At 65.4% G+C, this 17,301-nt stretch overlaps 1 protein-coding gene across 1 annotated transcript; it reads left to right on the top strand.

Moving 5' to 3' along the window:
• The first annotated feature begins 2,860 nt into the window (after window positions 1–2,860).
• RAI1 (retinoic acid induced 1) lies at window positions 2,861–15,679 on the top strand. Its single transcript, XM_082860591.1, has 4 exons — window positions 2,861–8,350; window positions 12,054–12,147; window positions 15,217–15,266; window positions 15,598–15,679. The coding sequence occupies exons 1-4, from the start codon at window positions 2,867–2,869 to the stop codon at window positions 15,610–15,612; spliced, it is 5,643 nt and encodes a 1,880-aa protein (XP_082716717.1). The 5' UTR covers window positions 2,861–2,866; the 3' UTR covers window positions 15,613–15,679.
• The last annotated feature ends 1,622 nt before the right edge of the window (window positions 15,680–17,301 follow it).

Raw genomic sequence — 17,301 nt, 5'->3', positions numbered from 1 at the left:
CACTGACGGATCTGGAGCTCAGGACTGACTTCCTCCTCCCTTCTTTCTTTCCTCTTTTTCCTTCTTCCTTCCCTCCCAGTTTGGCTAGAACCTGAGATGTGGCCTTGACCAAGTGTCTGGGGCGGGGGGAGGCGGGTCTGGACCAGGAGTCGTCCTGTGAAGGTATGTTACTGGGTGCCCTCCCCTGACCCCCACCCCTTCTCCCTCTAGCAGAACAGAGGCCAGACCTCCAGCCTGCACCCCTCCGCTGCCACCTCTCCTCCCGGGTTCAGAGGTCACCATCTCTCTGTCCAGCGAACCTCTTTCCGCCCCCTCCTGATGCCGCCCACCCCAGCTCTCAGCCTGCCTCTCTCCCGCCTGTCCTATTCTAGTGCTCTTGAAAACTAATCATAATCATAATAATTAATAACAACAGAGCCTGTGGCAGGCCTGAGGCAGCTCTTAAAGAGGCCGAGCCCCATTTTCTCCCGGCAGAGCTGGCGGGGGCCGGGGACCTGGTGGCTCTGAGAGGTGGCCTTTGCTCCTGCGCCCCCCTCCCCTCCCTGGGCCTGGGGTCGGAGGTGGTGCTGGGAGGCAGTTTTGCCTGCCTTCTCCACCAGCCACTAGGCTTCGCGTGTTTTAATTGAACTGTCTTGTCTTAGAGATAGATGCTTTCACCGCGTCCAGCTGCTCCTGTGCGTTGGAAAACCCGCTGTAATACGGCTCTGCGAAATTCAAAGACGCAGCAGCTGGACTGATTAAACAGGGAAGGGGACACTGGCCAGAGCACTCTTTTTAAATAACGTTTCTGGTAACGCATTTGTAGAGAATGCGAAAAAATATTAAAAAAAAAAAAAAAAGCTGTAGAAATGTTAACGATATCCACAAGACGCTCAGCGGGAAATGAGAGCGATCTGGGTAATAAAAGCCGAAATGTAATTTGTGCGGATATACGACGCGCGGCCTTCAGAGTGGGCCTCGGTTTGCGAATTCCGGGCTCATCAGCGAGGCCAGGGAGGGCAGAGCGCGGGGACTGCAGAGGACACTGAGCAGAGGCCTCCACCTGCCAGCTCAGGCCTGGGCCAGAGGGAGTGCCCGTGTGCACTGCCCAAGGGCAGAAGGAGCCTCCCCTCCCCCGCCGGCACCCCCCCTCCCGGAGCCCCATGGGGGAGGTGCGGGCTGCCCACCTGGCGGGGAGCCGCCCCGGAACCAAGGCTGGGTCACAGCAGGCACCTCCTGTCGTGTTTGATTGCAGCTACCAGGATGGACTAAACTGGGTCAGAAGGGGGTCTCCTCCGTGTCGGGGCGCCTGTGATGAGCCAGGGAGAGTACATGGCATGGGGCTGTGACCCGTCCTGCGGGCAGGGGCCGAGCTCTCTCCAGGGTCATGGGCTTCAGTCCCTGAGGCCGGGCAGCCGACTGCCAAGGGCAGGGAGGTTGGCCTGGGCTGTGCTGACAGGGTTTCTGGGGTTGCCCGGCCGCCCCAGGCTTGACACCTCCCTGGTCAGCACCCCGCCCCACCCCCCGGCCACCGCATGAGGAGAGCATGGAGGTGGGAGCTGGGTGAAGAAGGGGTGAGCTGCACCTCTTGGGGGAGCCCCTCCCTCCACGTGTGCCTGTCCCCCACCCCGTTCTCTGTGCTCCCCCCGTAGAGCCCTGGAGGCTCGTAGCCCATGGCGAGCCACCCCTTCCTCTTTGGGGTTGGGAACGGGCACCGCGAGGTTCCCTGTGCCCTCCTGGGGGCCTGGGCTGTGCAGGCGAGCATGGTGTGTGTAAACGCCGTGCCCAGGGACGCAGGCTACCGCCAGCCCTCGCCATGAGGACTCCTGAGCCTGGGGCATCCTTACTCCTTCCTCCCTCCTCCGAGGGTCTTGGGTGGCGGCAGGACCACCATTAGCCTGGACGCTGCAGCTGGCCTGTTATGTGAATCCAGTTGTTCTGCCTTGAAGGCCCCCCCCACCCCCACTCCAAGGTCACTTCCTGACCCCCGATCCTGCTTTGGGGCAGGTCGGACCCTGTGCGCGCCGGCCCCTAAAATCATAAACAGATGGGCTCTCGGCCTGGCCCTGACCCCGTGCAGGCCCCGCCCACCCAGGAGGCCCAGGGCTGCCTCTCACGTGGAGGGACCGCAGCCCTGTCCCCCATCAGCATGTGCTGCCTCTCTCCGGGCCATGTAATCTGTTTACGTGCCTACGGTATGAAAAATAGGAGGCAGGTGCCGCCGTCCTGCGTTCCTGGGAGTCGAGGAGGGGACATTTTATGCCTACAGTGGCTCGGCAGCCCCTAATCAGCGTCTGCTGGAAGGAACAGACAGATTCCAGATGGCATGGCAGTGATGGAGGAGGGGTGTGTGTGTGTGTGCGTGTGCGTGTGCGTGTGTGCGCGTGCGCGCACGCCAGGCCTCGGTGAGTGGCTTCTGGGGCAGGGCAAGCTGTCCCCAGCCCCCCGCACACTGGGTCACGCCTGAACACTGCTGCACTGGGGCTAGCTTACCGGATCCAGCAGCCCCAGGGGACAGGGGAGCGGGAATTGCCCTGCTAAATGATTCTGAAATGGCAGGGAAGGGCTGTGGGGGAGGGAGGGGGGAGCCGGCTGAGGGAGGGGGCAGCTCCCCAGTGACCTGGCGCTGGGCAGCCGGGGCGCACCTCCCTCCTCGGTGGCCTCCCTGTACCCATCCCTGTCGGAGCGGGAATTACAGAGCACACGTCCCTGACACAGAAGTTGTCAATATGTGCACAGCTGGTGGGGAGGCTGCGGGAGAGGGCAGGGCCGGGAGGGGGGCCGGCTCTCCGAGGGAGAGGAAATGGCTCGTCTGAATCGCTCTCCCTCTGCCCCTCCCCGCCCTCCCTCTCGCCCTTTCTCTTTTCACAGATAACCAGCCCGAGTCATGCAGTCTTTTCGAGAAAGGTGTGGTTTCCATGGCAAACAACAGACCTACCAGCAGACCTCACAGGAGACATCTCGCCTGGAGAATTACCGGCAGCCGAGTCAGGCTGGGCTGAGCTGCGACCGGCAGCGTCTGCTGACCAAGGACTATTACAGCCCGCAGCCCTTCCCCAGCTACGAGGGCGGCGCCGGCACGCCCGCCACGGCGGCGCGCGCCAGCAAAGGCCTGTCCTCTCCGCAGGCCCCGCAGGGGAGGCCGTCCTTCGCGGGCTACGCCGTCCAGGACGGCAGCCCCTACCCCAGCCGCTACTCGGGGGAGGAGGGCCTGCAGGCCTGGGGGGCGCCGCAGCCACCACCCCCGCAGCCGCAACCCCTGCCAGGGGCCGTGGGCAAATATGACGAGAACCTGATGAAGAAGACAGCAGCGCCCCCCGCCCGGCAGTACCCAGAGCAGGGCGCCCAGCTGCCCTTTCGGACTCACACCCTCCACGTCCAGCAGCAGCTGTCGCAGCCCCTGGCTTACCCCAAGCTCCAAAGGCAGAAACCCCAGAACGACCTCGCCTCGCCCCTGCCCTTCCCCCCGGGCAGCCACTTCCCCCAGCAGTCCCAGTCCTTCCCCGTCTCCTCCACCTACTCCTCCACCGGCCAGGGTGGCGGGCAGGGGGCCCACTCCTACAAGAGCTGCACGGCCCCGTCCACCCAGCCCCACGACAGGCCGCTGACCGCCAACGCCGGCCTGGCCCCAGGCCAGCGGGTCCCGAGCCTTCACGCCTACCAGCCTGGGCGCCTCAGCTACGAGCCACAGAAGCAGCAGCAGCAGCAGCAAGCCCTCCAGAGCCGCCACCACGCCCAGGAGACCCTCCACTACCAGAGCCTCACCAAGTACCAACACTACGGGCAGCAGGGCCCCGGCTACTGCCAGCCGGACACGGCCGTCAGGACCCCGGAGCAGTACTACCAGACCTTCAGCCCCGGCTCCAGCCACTCGCCCGCTCGCTCCGTGGGCCGCTCCCCTTCCTACAGCTCCACCCCGTCGCCGCTGATGCCCAACCTGGAGAACTTTCCCTACAACCAGCAGCCACTTGGCCCTGGAGCCTTCCCCGCCGGTCTCGCGGACCACAGCCACTTCCTGCCCCTGCTCAACCCCTCCCCGACGGACGCCGCCGGCTCCGTGGACGCCCAGGCCGCCAACTGCAAGGCCCTGCAGAAGGACAAGCTTCCCGAGAGCCTGCTGTCAGACCTGAGCCTGCACAGCCTCACAGCGCTGACCTCGCAGGTGGAGAACATCTCCAACACCGTGCAGCAGCTGCTGCTCTCCAAGGCGGCCATGCCGCAGAAGAAGGGCGTCAAGAGCCTGGCGGCCCGGACCCCGGAGCAGCACAAGAGCCAGCACTGCAGCCCCGAGGGCAGTGGCTACTCGGCCGAGCCGGCAGGGACGCCGCTGTCGGAGCCGCTGAGCAGCACCCCGCAGTCCACGCACGCCGAGCCGCCCGAGGCCGAGTACCTGAGCGGCTCCGAGGACCCGCTGGAGCGCAGCTTCCTCTACTGCAGCCAGGCCCGCGGCAGCCCCGCCAGGGTCCACGGCAGCTCCAAGGCCAAGCCCGAGTCCGTGTCCACCTGCTCTGTGACTTCGCCCGACGACATGTCCACCAAGTCCGATGACTCCTTCCAGAGCCTGCACGGCAGCCTGCCGCTCGACAGCTTCTCCAAGCTCGTGGCTGGCGAGCGGGACTGCCCGCGCCTGCTGCTCAGCGCCCTGGCACAGGAGGACCTGGCCTCCGAGATCCTGGGGCTGCAGGAGGCCATCAGCGAGAAGGCCGACAAGGTCTGGGCCGAGGCGCCCGGCCTGGCCAAGGACACCGGCAAGCCGCCCTTCTCGCTGGAGAACCACAGCGCCTGCTTGGACCCCATGGCCAAGGGTGCGTGGCCGCGGCCGGGGGAGCAGGACGCCCTGCCCGAGGCCCTACAGCTGGAGAAGGGCGGCGGCACCAAGGACTTCGGCCCGGGGCTGTTCGAAGATCCCTCTGTGGGCTTCGCCACCCCTGACCCCAAGAAGACAACTGGTCCCCTCTCCTTTGGTGCCAAGCCCACGCTGGGGGCCGCCGCCTCGGACCCCGCCACGGCGGCTTTCGACTGCTTCCCAGACACGACCGCCGCCAGCTCGGCGGACAGCGCCAACCCCTTCGCCTGGCCCGAGGAGAACCTGGGGGACGCCTGTCCCCGGTGGGGGCTGCACCCCGGCGAGCTCGCCAAGGGCCTGGAGCAGGGCGGGAAGGCCGCCGACAGCGTCGGCCAGGAGGACGCCCGCGAGGCTCCGGCCTGCCTGGGCTTCCAGGAGGAGCAGCCCTCGGCGGAGAAGGCCGTGGTGCCCCGGGACTCCCAGCAGGAGGAGGGGGGAGGGGTGAAGGAGGAGGCGGGTGGGCTGCTGCAGTGTCCCGAGGTGGGCAAGGCCGACCGGTGGCTGGAGGACAGCCGGCACTGCTGCTCCGCCGCTGACTTCGGAGACCTCCCGTTGCTGCCGCCCGCCGGCAGGAAGGGGGACTTGGAGGCGGAGGAGTACTCGTCTCTGTGCGAGCTCCTGGGCAGCCCCGAGCAGAGGCCGGGCCTGCAGGACCCGCTGTCGCCCAAGGCCCCACTGCTGTGTGGCAAGGAGGAGGTGGAGGAGGTGCTGGACCCCAAGGCCGGCTGGGGCTCCCCGTGTGCCCTGTCTGGCGAGTCCGTCATCTTGCTGGGCCCCACCGTGGGCACCGAGTCCAAGGTGCAGAGCTGGTTCGAGTCCTCCCTCTCCCACATGAAGCCAGGGGAAGAGGGGCCCGAGGGGGCGCTGGCCCCAGGGGATTCCACCGCCCTGGCCCCGGAAGCCTCTCTGACCCAGAAGCCGAACAAGCCCGCTGTGCCCGAGGCGCCCATCGCCAAGAAAGAGCCCGTGCCTCGCGGCAAAAGCTTACGGAGCCGGCGGGTGCACCGGGGGCTGCCCGAGGCCGAAGATTCCCCGTGCAGGGCCCCGGCGCTGCCCAAAGACCTGCTGCTCCCTGAATCGTGCACGGGGCCCCCCCAGGGACAGATGGAAGGGGCGGGGGCCCCAGGCCGGGGGACCTCGGAAGGGCTCCCCAGGATGTGCACCCGCTCCTTCACGGCCCTGAGTGAGCCCCGCACGCCCGGACCCCCGGGCCTTCCCACCACCCCTGCCCCCCCAGACAAGCTGGGGGGCAAGCAGCGAGCTGCCTTCAAGTCGGGCAAGCGGGTGGGGAAGCCCTCCCCCAAGGCCGCGTCCAGCCCCAGCAACCCAGCCGCCCTGCCCGTGGCCTCCGACAGCAGCCCCGTGGGCTCCAAGACCAAGGAGACAGACTCGCCGGATGTACCAGGCAAAGACCAGCGCTCCATGATCCTCCGGTCCCGCACCAGGACCCAGGAGGCCTTCCACTGCAAGCGGCGGCGGGCCTCGGAGAGCCGGCTCCCCAACTGCCGCGCCGCCAAGAAGCTCCTCACCAACAACCACCTGCCCGCCACGTTCAAGGTCGCCGGTAGCCCCCAGAAGGAGGGCAGGGCGGGCCAGCGGGCAAGGGTCCCCAAGCCTGGTGCAGGCGGCAAGCTCTCCGATCGGCCCCTCCACACCCTCAAGAGGAAGTCGGCCTTCATGGCGCCTGTCCCCACCAAGAAGCGCAACCTGGTCTTACGCAGCGGCAGCACCAGCGGGGACACGAAGGAGGAGGGGGCCGAGGGCCCTCCCACCCTCTTCAAGAGGATGACGTCTCCCAAGAAGGCCAAGCCCACCAAGGGCAACGGTGAGCCCACGGCAAAGCCGCCACCCCCGGAGACCCCTGACGCCAGCCTGAAGCTGGCCTCACGGGCGTCCGTCCAGGGGGCCATGAAGACCAAGGTGCTGCCCCCCCGGAAAGGCCGGGGCCTGAAGCTGGAGGCCATCGTGCAGAAGATCACCTCGCCCAGCCTGAAAAAGTTCGCGTGCAGAGCACCAGGGGCCCCTCCCGGGAATCCTCTGAGCCCATCCCTCCCCGAGAAGGACCGCGGGCTCAAGAGCGCAGGGGGCAGCCCGCTGGGGGCAGAAGAAGGTCTCTTAAACGTGAGCACTGGGCAGAAGTTCCCAGCAGCCTTGGGGGCCGATCCGTTATGCAGAAATCCGACCAACAGATCCTTAAAAGGCAAACTCGTGAACAATAAGAAACTGTCCTCGACCGACGGTTTCAAAACTGAGGCCTTCACATCCCCAGAGGCCCTACTGCCCGGGGGCACTGCCCTGGCACCTAAGAAGAGAAGCCGGAAAGGCAGGGCTGGAGCCCTCGGACTCCCCAAAGGCTCCCTGGAGAAGAGGCCTCATCTCGGCCCAGCTCTGCTCCTGACGGCCAGCAGCACGCAGGGGGGCAGCGAGGACAGCCCTGGCGGAGGAGGCAAGAAGCCAAAGACGGAGGAGCTGGGGCTGGCCTCCCAGCCCCCTGAGGGCCGGCCCTGCCAGCCCCAGGTGAGGGCACAGAAGCAGCCTGGCCACGCCAACTACAGCAGCTATTCCAAGCGGAAGCGCCTGACGCGGGGCCGGGCCAAGAACGCCACCACCTCACCCTGTAAGGGGCGTGCCAAGCGGCGGCGGCAGCAGCAGGTGCTGCCCCTGGATCCCGCAGAGCCTGAAATCCGCCTCAAATACATTTCCTCCTGCAAGCGGCTGCGAGCAGACAGCCGCACCCCCGCCTTCTCGCCCTTCGTGCGGGTGGAGAAGCGGGACGCGTTCACCACCGTATGCACTGTTGTCAACTCCCCCGGAGACGAGCCCAAGCCCCACAGGAAGCCTTCCTCCTCTTCATCCTCTTGCTCCTCCTCCCTGGACGCGGCCGGGGCCTCCCTAGCCACGCTCCCTGGAGGCTCTGTCCTGCAGCCTCGGCCCTCCCTGCCCCTCTCCTCCACCATGCATCTGGGGCCCGTGGTCTCCAAGGCCCTGAGTACCTCTTGCCTTGTTTGCTGCCTCTGCCAAAACCCAGCCAACTTCAAGGACCTCGGGGACCTCTGTGGGCCCTACTACCCCGGACACTGCCTCCCCAAAAAGAAGCCAAAACTCAAGGAGAAGGTGCGGCCAGAGAGCACCTGCGAGGAGGCCTCGCTGCCTCTTGAGAGGACACTCAAAGGCCTCGAGTGCCCAGCTGCCGCTGCCGCCACCACCACCACTGGGAAGCCCCCCAGGCCTGACGGCCCAGCCGATCCAGCCAAGCAGGGCTCCCTGCGCACCAGCGCCCGGGGCCTGTCCCGGCGGCTGCAGAGTTGCTACTGCTGTGACGGTCGCGGGGAAGGTGGTGAAGAGACAGCCCCAGCTGACAGGAGCCGCAAGCACGAGTGCAGCAAGGAGCCGCCGGCAGAGCCTGGCGGGGACGCACAGGAGCACTGGGTGCACGAGGCCTGCGCCGTGTGGACGGGCGGGGTCTACCTGGTGGCCGGGAAGCTCTTTGGGCTGCAGGAGGCCATGAAGGTGGCCATGGACATGGTAAGAGGCCAGCCCAGCCGGTGGGGACCTCGGGTTCTGCAGGCAGGCAGGCCATCTCTCTAATGCTACAATCTGGCCCAAACACACCACAATCACAAATGAACACGCGGGGAGCCTAGCCGCAACATGGAGGCACGCTCCAGGCTGAGGCAGGACACATCTGCCCAGCCCTGCCCCAGACCTCCCACTGTGGCCCCTTACTGCCTGCTCAGCCCTGTACCCACCACGCACGCACTCGGCCCCTTCCGGCTGCAGCACGCCCCCACCCAAGCCCCCAAGCACCCTGCTCACCTCATCAGCTGAGATGCTCAGGCCCCAGAACTGCACGTCAGGGGGTTGCCTCCGTGGCCTCAGGTGCAGCGGGACCTGCGGGGGAAGAGCCTCTCCAGCACCAGGTGGCTGGACTGTGAGCCCTTAGGGGCAGGTGGTCCAGGAACCCTTCCTGCGAGGCCCTAAAACGTCCCCTGAGGAACTACAGTCGCTGAGGGCTTGGTTTAGGTCCCAGCGCTGCCCCTTGTTGTGTGTCTCCAAGAATATAACCTAACCTCTCTGTGCCTCTGTTTCCTTATCTCTGAAGTGGGCATGATAGTCCCCTGTGGAGGGACCCTGAGGATTATGTGAGTTCACACCCATAAAGCTATTACAGCCATGCCTGGCCCGTCCACGTGCTCCGTGACTATCTCCTGGGGCCAGTGACAGTGGCAGCCACCTGGATGACACTAGCATGTTGTCTCAGCAGTGTGACCATTACTCCGATCACCGAGGGGACCCCCGATCCCCTCACTCCCGGGGATGGGGTGGGACTCGGCACTCTCTCCTGCAGCCCGTGCTCCTGCCCCCCTCCCCAGCCCTCGGGGCCCCACCGCCCTGTGCCCACCCCACCTGCCCACCTGTTCCCTCTGGGTACCCCCACCCCGGCACCAGCCACGCGGACAGCCCTATGCTGGGCAGGGGGGCGCTACTGGGCTGCCCACACCTCCCTGTTTCCGGCGCCTGATCCTCTCCGTGCGGGGTCCTCTAGCCCGACAGCAGCCCCAAGACCCGGAGCCCTCACCCTTCCTGCCTCCGGTCTCCTCCCCTCCCTCCTGTGTGTCTGCTTCTCTCCCTCCTCACTGCCTCCTTCCCAGCGGCCCTGAAATAGGTTCAGGTGTCTCCCGCCATTAAAAGATAATACCAAACGCTCAGATCACCAGGCCAGCTAGCGGCCACCTGTGGCCTCCTGAAAGTCTCCCCGGCTCGCTCCGCCCCACTGGGCTGCGCTGCTTCTGCACCTTGTCCAAGCACAGGGGCCAACCCCCCTTCCCAGGTCACCTGTTCCAGGCGCTTTGGTCTCACCTCACTGCACCAACCTCCTGTTGGCCTGGGGAGGAAGCCGGGGGGCCGAGTGGCCTTGCGGTTTCCTGGCGTCACGCGGCTGTTACGTCACAGAGCTGGAGCTTGGCCCGGTCGCCCCATCTCTGCCCGCTGTACCATCCTCCAGTAGTGGTCCAGCGGCCTCCCACCCTGGGAGCATCCCTGGGAAGGTCAGAACAGGGGTGGTCACCGGCCGCCCTGCCAGAGAGGGGGTCCCGGGCCAGGCGGAGCTCATTAAAGCAGCGCCCGCACCTGGAGGACACCCTGCCTGCAAAGACGGGCGGGGTCTGGGGTTTCCCAGGTCATGGTTCAGCCCCCTGCCCACTGACAAGCCCAGACCTCCGTGGGCCGCCCGTCCCCCCAAGACCCTTTCTGCCTCGGAGCTCGGCGGTAGCGCGCAGCCTTGGAGTCGGGCAGACCCCGGTTCCAATCCCAGCTCTGCCCCAAGAGCCAGTCTGTGACCCCAGCAAGTCACCGTCCTCTGTGAGCCTCGGGGCGCCGAAGCCCGTCAGCAGGTGGGGCTGCAGGGACAGCCGGACCCCGGCCTTCACGCCCATCAGCACCCTGGCTCTGCGGGAACAGAACTTCTGCACAGGCCCGGGGGCACCCCTCTTCCGTGTCCCTTCCTGGGGGCCCCTACACACCTACCCGCCCTGAGCCGTGCTGTGCCCACCTCCAGGGACCTCAGTTTCCTAGTCTGCCCGGAGGCTGCCTCTCCCCACAAACTCCCAGGCCCCCCATCACCCACCCAGGGGAACAGCTCAGAACGTGGGCGCTGGGGTCGGAAGGGCCTGAGGCCTCTCCGTACCTCCATTTCTCCACATCTAAAATGCCTGTCTCAAGGGTTTGGGGGCCTCAGTGCAGGCGGGATGGCGTGCGGCCGTCACCAGAGGAGCCCACTGTCGCTGTTTAGCCATGAAGGGCCACTTGGGCCCGGTCTGGGGGCCCACTCCTGCTCCGTCACACCTTCGCCACAGAGCCCTAGGAGGCTCAGTCCTGAGCAGAAGGAGACTGCCGTCCCGAGGCAATGGATGTTCCAGACCGACCCCCAGCCCCCACCCCAGCTCGGCTCCAGAACACGCATGCCCAGGCACTTCTCAGGCTAGACCCAGGGAGGGCGTGAAAAGACTCATTCCTGGCCTCCCACCTGCTGGGGGTGGGGTCCCCATCAGTCCCTGGCATGGGAGGGAGCCCACCCCTGCCCCCCGCCCCGAGCAGTGAGGCACCACGACCGCCAGCCTGTGCTCCAGCGGGGTTGCTGGGCTCAAAGCCCATCCAGCTGCTCTTGAGCTGTGTGCCCTTGGGCAAGTTACTCGGCTTTTCTGAGCTCTCATCCCTCACCTGTATAAAATAAAGTGATGCTGATGCCATCGGAGTGTTCTCAGGAGGCGGCCTCCACGTGTGCCTGGTGTGTCACGAACTGCAGTTACTGGTTTCAGTGGCTTAGCCTCCGCGCGGGGGCCTGCCCCGCTCCCCCTCCCAAACCTCACTCCCCTGCTGCACAGGGGGTCTGCAGGATCTAGGGACCAGCCTGTCCCTCCCCAGGCCTCAGGTTTTGCTTCCAAGGGGCTTCCTGGCATCGCCATCCTATCCTGGCACGTCCCCCTGCAGACAGCTGGGCCCAACCTGGGGCAGCCCCCAAGCTCAGACCACGGTTTTGGCTTTTGAGAGGCTGAGTGGGCCAGTTGCCGTGTCGGCCGGCGTAGGGTTTACGTGAACCCCGCGTTCAGGCAGTGGCCGTTTCCTCCTCGTGGGTCCTGGGCAGGGTGAGCAGCCTCTCTGAGCAGAGCACCGACTCTGGGTCCAGTGCTTGTTCTGACCCCGGAAAGGGTAGGAAATGATACTTACCACCTCTGCCTGGAGCGGGGGCCTCAGCTTCACTGTCTGTGAAGTGGCGTCCGTGAAGCTGCCCACCCGGAGGCTGTGGGGAGGAGCTGGCGGGCGAGGGCACAGCCGGGCGGTGACTGGCCCTGTGCGTTGTCATCCGCTGGGCACACGGAGTTGCTCATTTCATCTCCACGACTGTCCCATGAGGCAGCCGCTGTCCCCCCCGTATGGAAGAGGCGGGAGGAGCGGAGTTGCTTGGCTGAGGTCGCGCGGTGCACAGGGGCTGAGCCGGGGCTCGCCCGGGCCTGCGGGATGCCGAGGCTTATCCACAAGATGGTTGCTTTCCCGCCCTGAGAGCTCCCCCCGCCCAAGGTGCCAGGCCGGCGGCTGCCACAAAACCAGCCCTGTGGACGTCCATTCTGAGCCTCCCTCCAAGCTGCCGGTCCAGGGCCCCCTGGGAGGAAGGGGTGGGGGCCGGGCCCCTCGACTGCAGACTCACCTGTCTTCCCTCTCTCCTCGCCAGACTTGTTCCAGCTGCCAGGAAGCCGGGGCCACCATCGGGTGCTGCCACAAAGGATGCATCCACACCTACCATTACCCATGTGCCAGCGATGCGGGTAAGAGCCAGCCCAAGGGGACCGAAGGTCGGGGGACGCAGGCACAGCTCCTCGAACTGACCCCACTTGACCCGTCGGCTTCCCTCTTCTCCTGCCCCAGCAATTCTTTACCTTCTCATGTCTCTCGGCTGGGCCCTGTGCTGGGCAGTGCTGGTGACAAGGAGACACGTCAGTCCCCAGCCACCTGCTGGAGGAGGGCCCAGAAGCACAAACTACAAAGTGGAAAGCTGTATGTGAGCTGCCGTTGCCGAGGGGTGCCTACAGCTCGAGAGGGTCTCGGGCCTCCAAGAGCAGGGCTACAGGGCTGGGCCTTGGGAAAAGGCTGAATAGGAGTTCACTGGGTTGGAGAAAAGATAGTTCAGTAACAAAAACTGAGTGAGATGGAAGAAGAGGAAGTTCAAGACAGACTCCCCCTGGCTCCACGGCACAGCTGTGGAAGGTTTAAGCAGGACGGTGGGCCCTGGAGTCAGGACCAGGCTCCCCTGCACCTGCCCCATTCTCTCCACTCCCCCACTCACTTGACCCGCGGGCATTTATCGAGCACCTACCATCACCAGGCAGGTGGCATACTGATGGCCTGGGTCAGAGAGCCCGGAGCCCCCAGTCCTGGTGGCATGCTTCAGGTGTGGACTGGGTGAGTCCACCAGTGTCTCTGCACTCGGTTCCCCACCTGTAAAGCTGAAGTTAGAGTCATTTCTTCTTTCTGCAGCTGTTTGGAGCAGGGAGTGAGATCACAAGCACGACCCGGAAAGGGCAGCCCCGGTCCGATTTGGGGGCCAGCCCCCGCAATCTGTCCCCCGCCCCCTGCTGCCCTGGAAGAGGGTGAGGTTATCGTGACCCTGTCGCACGACGGCAGGGCAGAGGCATCTCCTGGCAGGACCCTCGCTGCTCCCACAGCCCAAGGACCCCTCTTCCCACCTGAATGCCACTTCCTGGCATCAGCCCGCACCGAGCCGCCCCCAGGAGCACACCCGGGACTGAGCGGTGACGGTTCCTTGGTGAGGGCTGAGGCGCTAGCACCTCAGGGAGGGAGCGCGCTGGAGCGGGACATGGGGCCGCTCTGGCTCCACACCCTGCCCTGAGGGCCGCGGGAACCAGATTGTAATGTGGACTCCGCCACTTCACCAGACCCCGGGCCTGACCTCCAGGAACAGGTGCCGCGGGCTGCAGCTCTCCTCCCGCAGTGATTAGGTTTGCGCCTGCGCTCTGCCAGCCCCGTGCCAGGCCTTGCACTGTCTCCAGCGGCACCTTCACAGACAGGCTGTCTTACCCGTGGCCACAGCACTGCAGGAACAGGACCAGGGGGTGACTCACTGTCTGGCCGGCTCCACGTCCTGCGCGCTGTCCTCTCCGGTGTTGCAGCTTCCCAGCCTCCTTGGGGGCTCACGTTTCAGTGGGACAGACAGGAAAACCGTGATCCTTGCCTAAAGTTACGGAGACCAGACAAGGAGAGACTGTGCTGAGAGATCCATCCTGAGTTGGGAGGGAATCCAGGAGGGCTTCTAGGAGGAGGTGACATTGGAGCCAGTCCTCAAGAGCTCAAGGGAGGTGGGCAGGAGCTGGCTTGTGGTGGGACATATCTACCAGGCTTGGAGCGATACAAACTGTTTCCAGTGATGTCTTTGAGGGATTCCCCATCTAGTAGGGCTCTCTGTAGGGCCGCAGGGGGCAGATGAGATGCTGGCCTGAGCAGACCTGTGACGGAGCCCTGCATTCCGGAGAGAGGGGCTGCAGGTGCAGATGGAGCCTGCACCTCAGAGGCTTTGCACGCACAGGAAGCCGGGCCATGCTGGGAGGAGGCGGGAGAGGGAGGTGGCCAGCGTCCCCAGGTCAGTGAGCAGGCCCGAGGCAGGGCAGGCTGTGCCACTGGTGTATCAGCCACCGGACCTTCCAGGTCCAGCCTCCAGCACATCTCAGGAGGGTGTGTGTGGGCAGGCGGGCCCTGCCGCATGCCAGATTGAGCTCACCCAGGTGGCCGTAGTCAGCCGGCAGCTCAGCTGAGGCTGGTGGACCCAGATGAGCCAGCTCCTCTCTGCTCTGCATGGCCTCCCCGCTCCACCAGGCCCAGCTGGGCAGCCCCCTCTCTCCTTCACAGAGGGGCTGTGCAAGGCCGGGTTGTGGGGGCGGTTAATCCCCACACGTGCAGCTCCCTTTGGGGTTGAACTTGAGGCATCTGCCTAAAGGTTGGAGAGTTTAGCAGAGCCCTGAGGGGGCGGTGTGAGGGAGGGGCATGGAGGGGGTACAGTGGCCAGAGAAGGGGGCAGGACTAGTGAGCCTAGCAGCCAGAGGGGAGGGGGACCCGGCTCCAGGCAGCAGGGGGGCGCGGGGGGAACCCAGGGAGTGAGCTGGGCAGGCAGGAGCCCCCGGCAGTTACCCAGCCCCTGGTCAGCACCTTGCACCTGCCCGACCCGGGTCTGGAAGTACGGTCCTCCGTGGGGCTCTCCAGGGGTCTGGGCCGGACCCTGAGACCGCGGGGCACCAGAGCTGCCCAGGCCCACTGACCCTGCGCCCTTTGTTAGGCAGCCCACATTGGAGCTAGCAGAGCGAGCACCAGGCCCCAGGCCACTCTGTCAGCGGGGCCCTGGCTCCCCAAGTGCAGACACCAGGAGAGGGGCTGGGGATGGGTGACTGGCCCTGCCTCCCCACGTCCAGAGTGGCTGCTGGGGGCGGCTGAGCGTGGTGCCTCCGGAAGTGCCACCCCAGCCCCAGGTGGTCAACACACGCTCACTGCGCCCCCTGGGCGTCAAGGCCTACCTAGGGGCTGGGCCCGGACCACAGGAGGGAGTGACCAGTGCGGCCCAGCAAAGCACAGCGGGGGAGGGCGAGGGGGAGAGTGGGGAGGCCTCCCCATGACCAAAGGGGGTTCCAGAGGGAGGGGAAAGGAGAGTAAAGGACAGATAGGCCAGCGGGGCTGGAGGGCTGACGGAGTTCGGACTGGGTCGGATTTCAAGCAGAGGCTGACTTACTCTTTGGAAAAAAACCCTGCAGCTGAGGGCGTCCGGGGCGGTGGGCCCCCCTCCCGGCCGGACAAGACGCCGTTCTGACCGCACGAACTTCTCTTGCTCACAGGTTGCATATTCATCGAAGAGAACTTTTCTTTGAAATGCCCCAAACATAAGGTGGGTGACCGCGAGCCTCCCCTGGAGGGGCCCAGGCTGGAGAGGAGCCCCGGCGCGGGAACGCCGGCTCCGGGTGGACCAGGCGGACCAGGCGGGGGCGGATCAGCATGGGTGGGCCCCGGGCCACTTATACAGCCCGCACGTGCGGGAGGCGGGGCCAGCCCGGGGCGGGGCGGGGCGGGGCGCGGGGACTGGCCTACGGGCAAAGCTGCAGGTGGGGCCTCGCTCTGGAGGAGCGGGCGGGGTCGGGGCCGAGGGGCGGGTCTGGAGGAGTTGACTGCTCGGCAGGTGCCCCGCAGTCAGCAACTAGCCGCGCGTCTCTTCCCCGCAGAGGCTGCCATTGTAATCCACCCCCGGCCGGAGGAGCCGCCGGATCCCGCCCGCCCGCCCGCCCGCCGACGCCGCCGACGCCGAGGAGAGGAGCCGCCGGCGCAGCCCCCGCGCCTTCGCGCTGCTTCCGGCGCGGGTCCAGAGCCGATCCTTGATCCGGAACCCGGATCTTGGATCTGGCCTCCTCGGGCGGAAACTAGTGGTCCCCGGTCGGGAAGAAAACAGGTTCTGGATCCGTCTGCTCCCGGAACCGGACGGCACAGGGCCTTCTCGCCCCCACCCCCCGGCCAGGCTTGGAGAGGGGGAGCCCGCGGAGCGGCCAGACTCCTTGGAACACCCAGGCTCCGGCGTGGGTGGGAGGCCTTTAGCCTGGGGATACGCTTCTCCCCCTGGAAGTTTCAGGACGACGTGGCACACATTCTACGTGGGTCGGTAGTGGCACGCAGCTGGGCACCCTGGGAGTGGGGTGGGGTCCGAAGAGGCCGAGGCTGGCTTCCCTCCAGGACGTGTCTCCTGGAACGAGGCTGGGGGCGGGGGGGGGGGGGAGCCGAAGCCTGTCCGGCTCAGGAGGGGCCGGAGGCTGTGCGCCCTTCCTTCCCAGCCTTGGCCAAAACCTTCGTACGGGTCGGGAGGGCCGGGGGCCTGGGGCCCGTGCTCAGGGGATGCGGGCTCCCCGGGCGTGGGCCGGACTGGCTCCCGCTGGCTTCTGCTCGTCTCCCTTCCAGTCCGCCCCGTCCCCGGAGCCCAGCCTGGGAGCGCAAAACTAAAAGTCGCGACCAGAGTGCACCCCCGGCAGACGCATGACCGACCCTCTGCACGACCACCGTCTCCGGGGGCCGCAGCGCCACTCGCACGGGAGCGGAGACAGCGCTAGATCCATGTACACACCTGTGTGCCCCTCTATATATATGTCACATAGAATGTATATATGTTGGGAACATGCTCGCTTCTCCCGTGTGTCGCCGCCGTGCGTCGTGTGCCCCTCAGCACGGGGCCCTTGCTGGGAAGGGGGCTCCGGCGCTGCCTCCTTCCCCAAGCAGCCACCACCGCCCGGGCCAGTGCCCGCCAGTTCGTCCGCCTGTCTGTCCGTGTCCTCAGCTCTGTCCACGCTTCGATAGGCCTGATGCAGCTCCAGCCCGGGGCCGCCCTAGAAACTTCCTGTACATATGACTGTAAAACGGTGAACGTGTGTATTATATCCGGCCTCGTTATATAGTGTATATATATGTATACATATACATATATATAATATATATGAAGACTGTAAATGTTAAGACGACTAGTGTTCTTATTAGTATATTGCTTCACACTGAAGATTGTGTGTATCGAGCTGTTTCTAAAAGATGTTTATTTTCCTTAAGAGTAAAAAAAACAGTCATTGCATTCAGAAAAAAAAAAGTCAATAAAGATACAACGATTGTTTTGGAATTCTGCAGCCCGTGGATTCTGACCAGATTCTGCTGGGAGAGGGGCCAGGCTCTGGGGGAGAGGTTGGAATGGAGGGGAGGGGAAGGGAGGGGAGGGCTCTGGGGACCTTACTGCAGGTACAGGAAAGAAGCCCTTGCTGCCCAGCCACACCCACGTGACCTCCGGGAAGGGGACAGGGGTCAGGCAGGTGAGACTGACACCCAGACACACAGGGAGACCCAGGTTGTAGCTCCTGCTGTCACAACAGATCCCCAAAGACATGGAGCTGTCCTCCTAT

The sequence above is a fragment of the Leucopleurus acutus genome (genome assembly GCF_964270905.1).
Source record: "Leucopleurus acutus genome assembly, chromosome: 19".
In the NCBI taxonomy this organism is placed as follows: Eukaryota; Metazoa; Chordata; class Mammalia; order Artiodactyla; family Delphinidae; genus Leucopleurus; species Leucopleurus acutus.
Note: the sequence above shows the minus strand (reverse complement) of the source record. Positions and strands in the feature narration are given on the sequence as shown.

Bases quoted from the DNA above. Each gene is read 5' to 3' on its own strand.
- RAI1 (XM_082860591.1), top strand. From the start codon at position 2,867: ATGCAGTCTTTTCGAGAAAGGTGTGGTTTCCATGGCAAACAACAGACC. The intron at 8,351-12,053 runs GTAAGAGGCCAG...TCTCCTCGCCAG, and splicing joins TGAAGGTGGCCATGGACATG to ACTTGTTCCAGCTGCCAGGA. The intron at 12,148-15,216 runs GTAAGAGCCAGC...TCTTGCTCACAG, and splicing joins CCCATGTGCCAGCGATGCGG to GTTGCATATTCATCGAAGAG.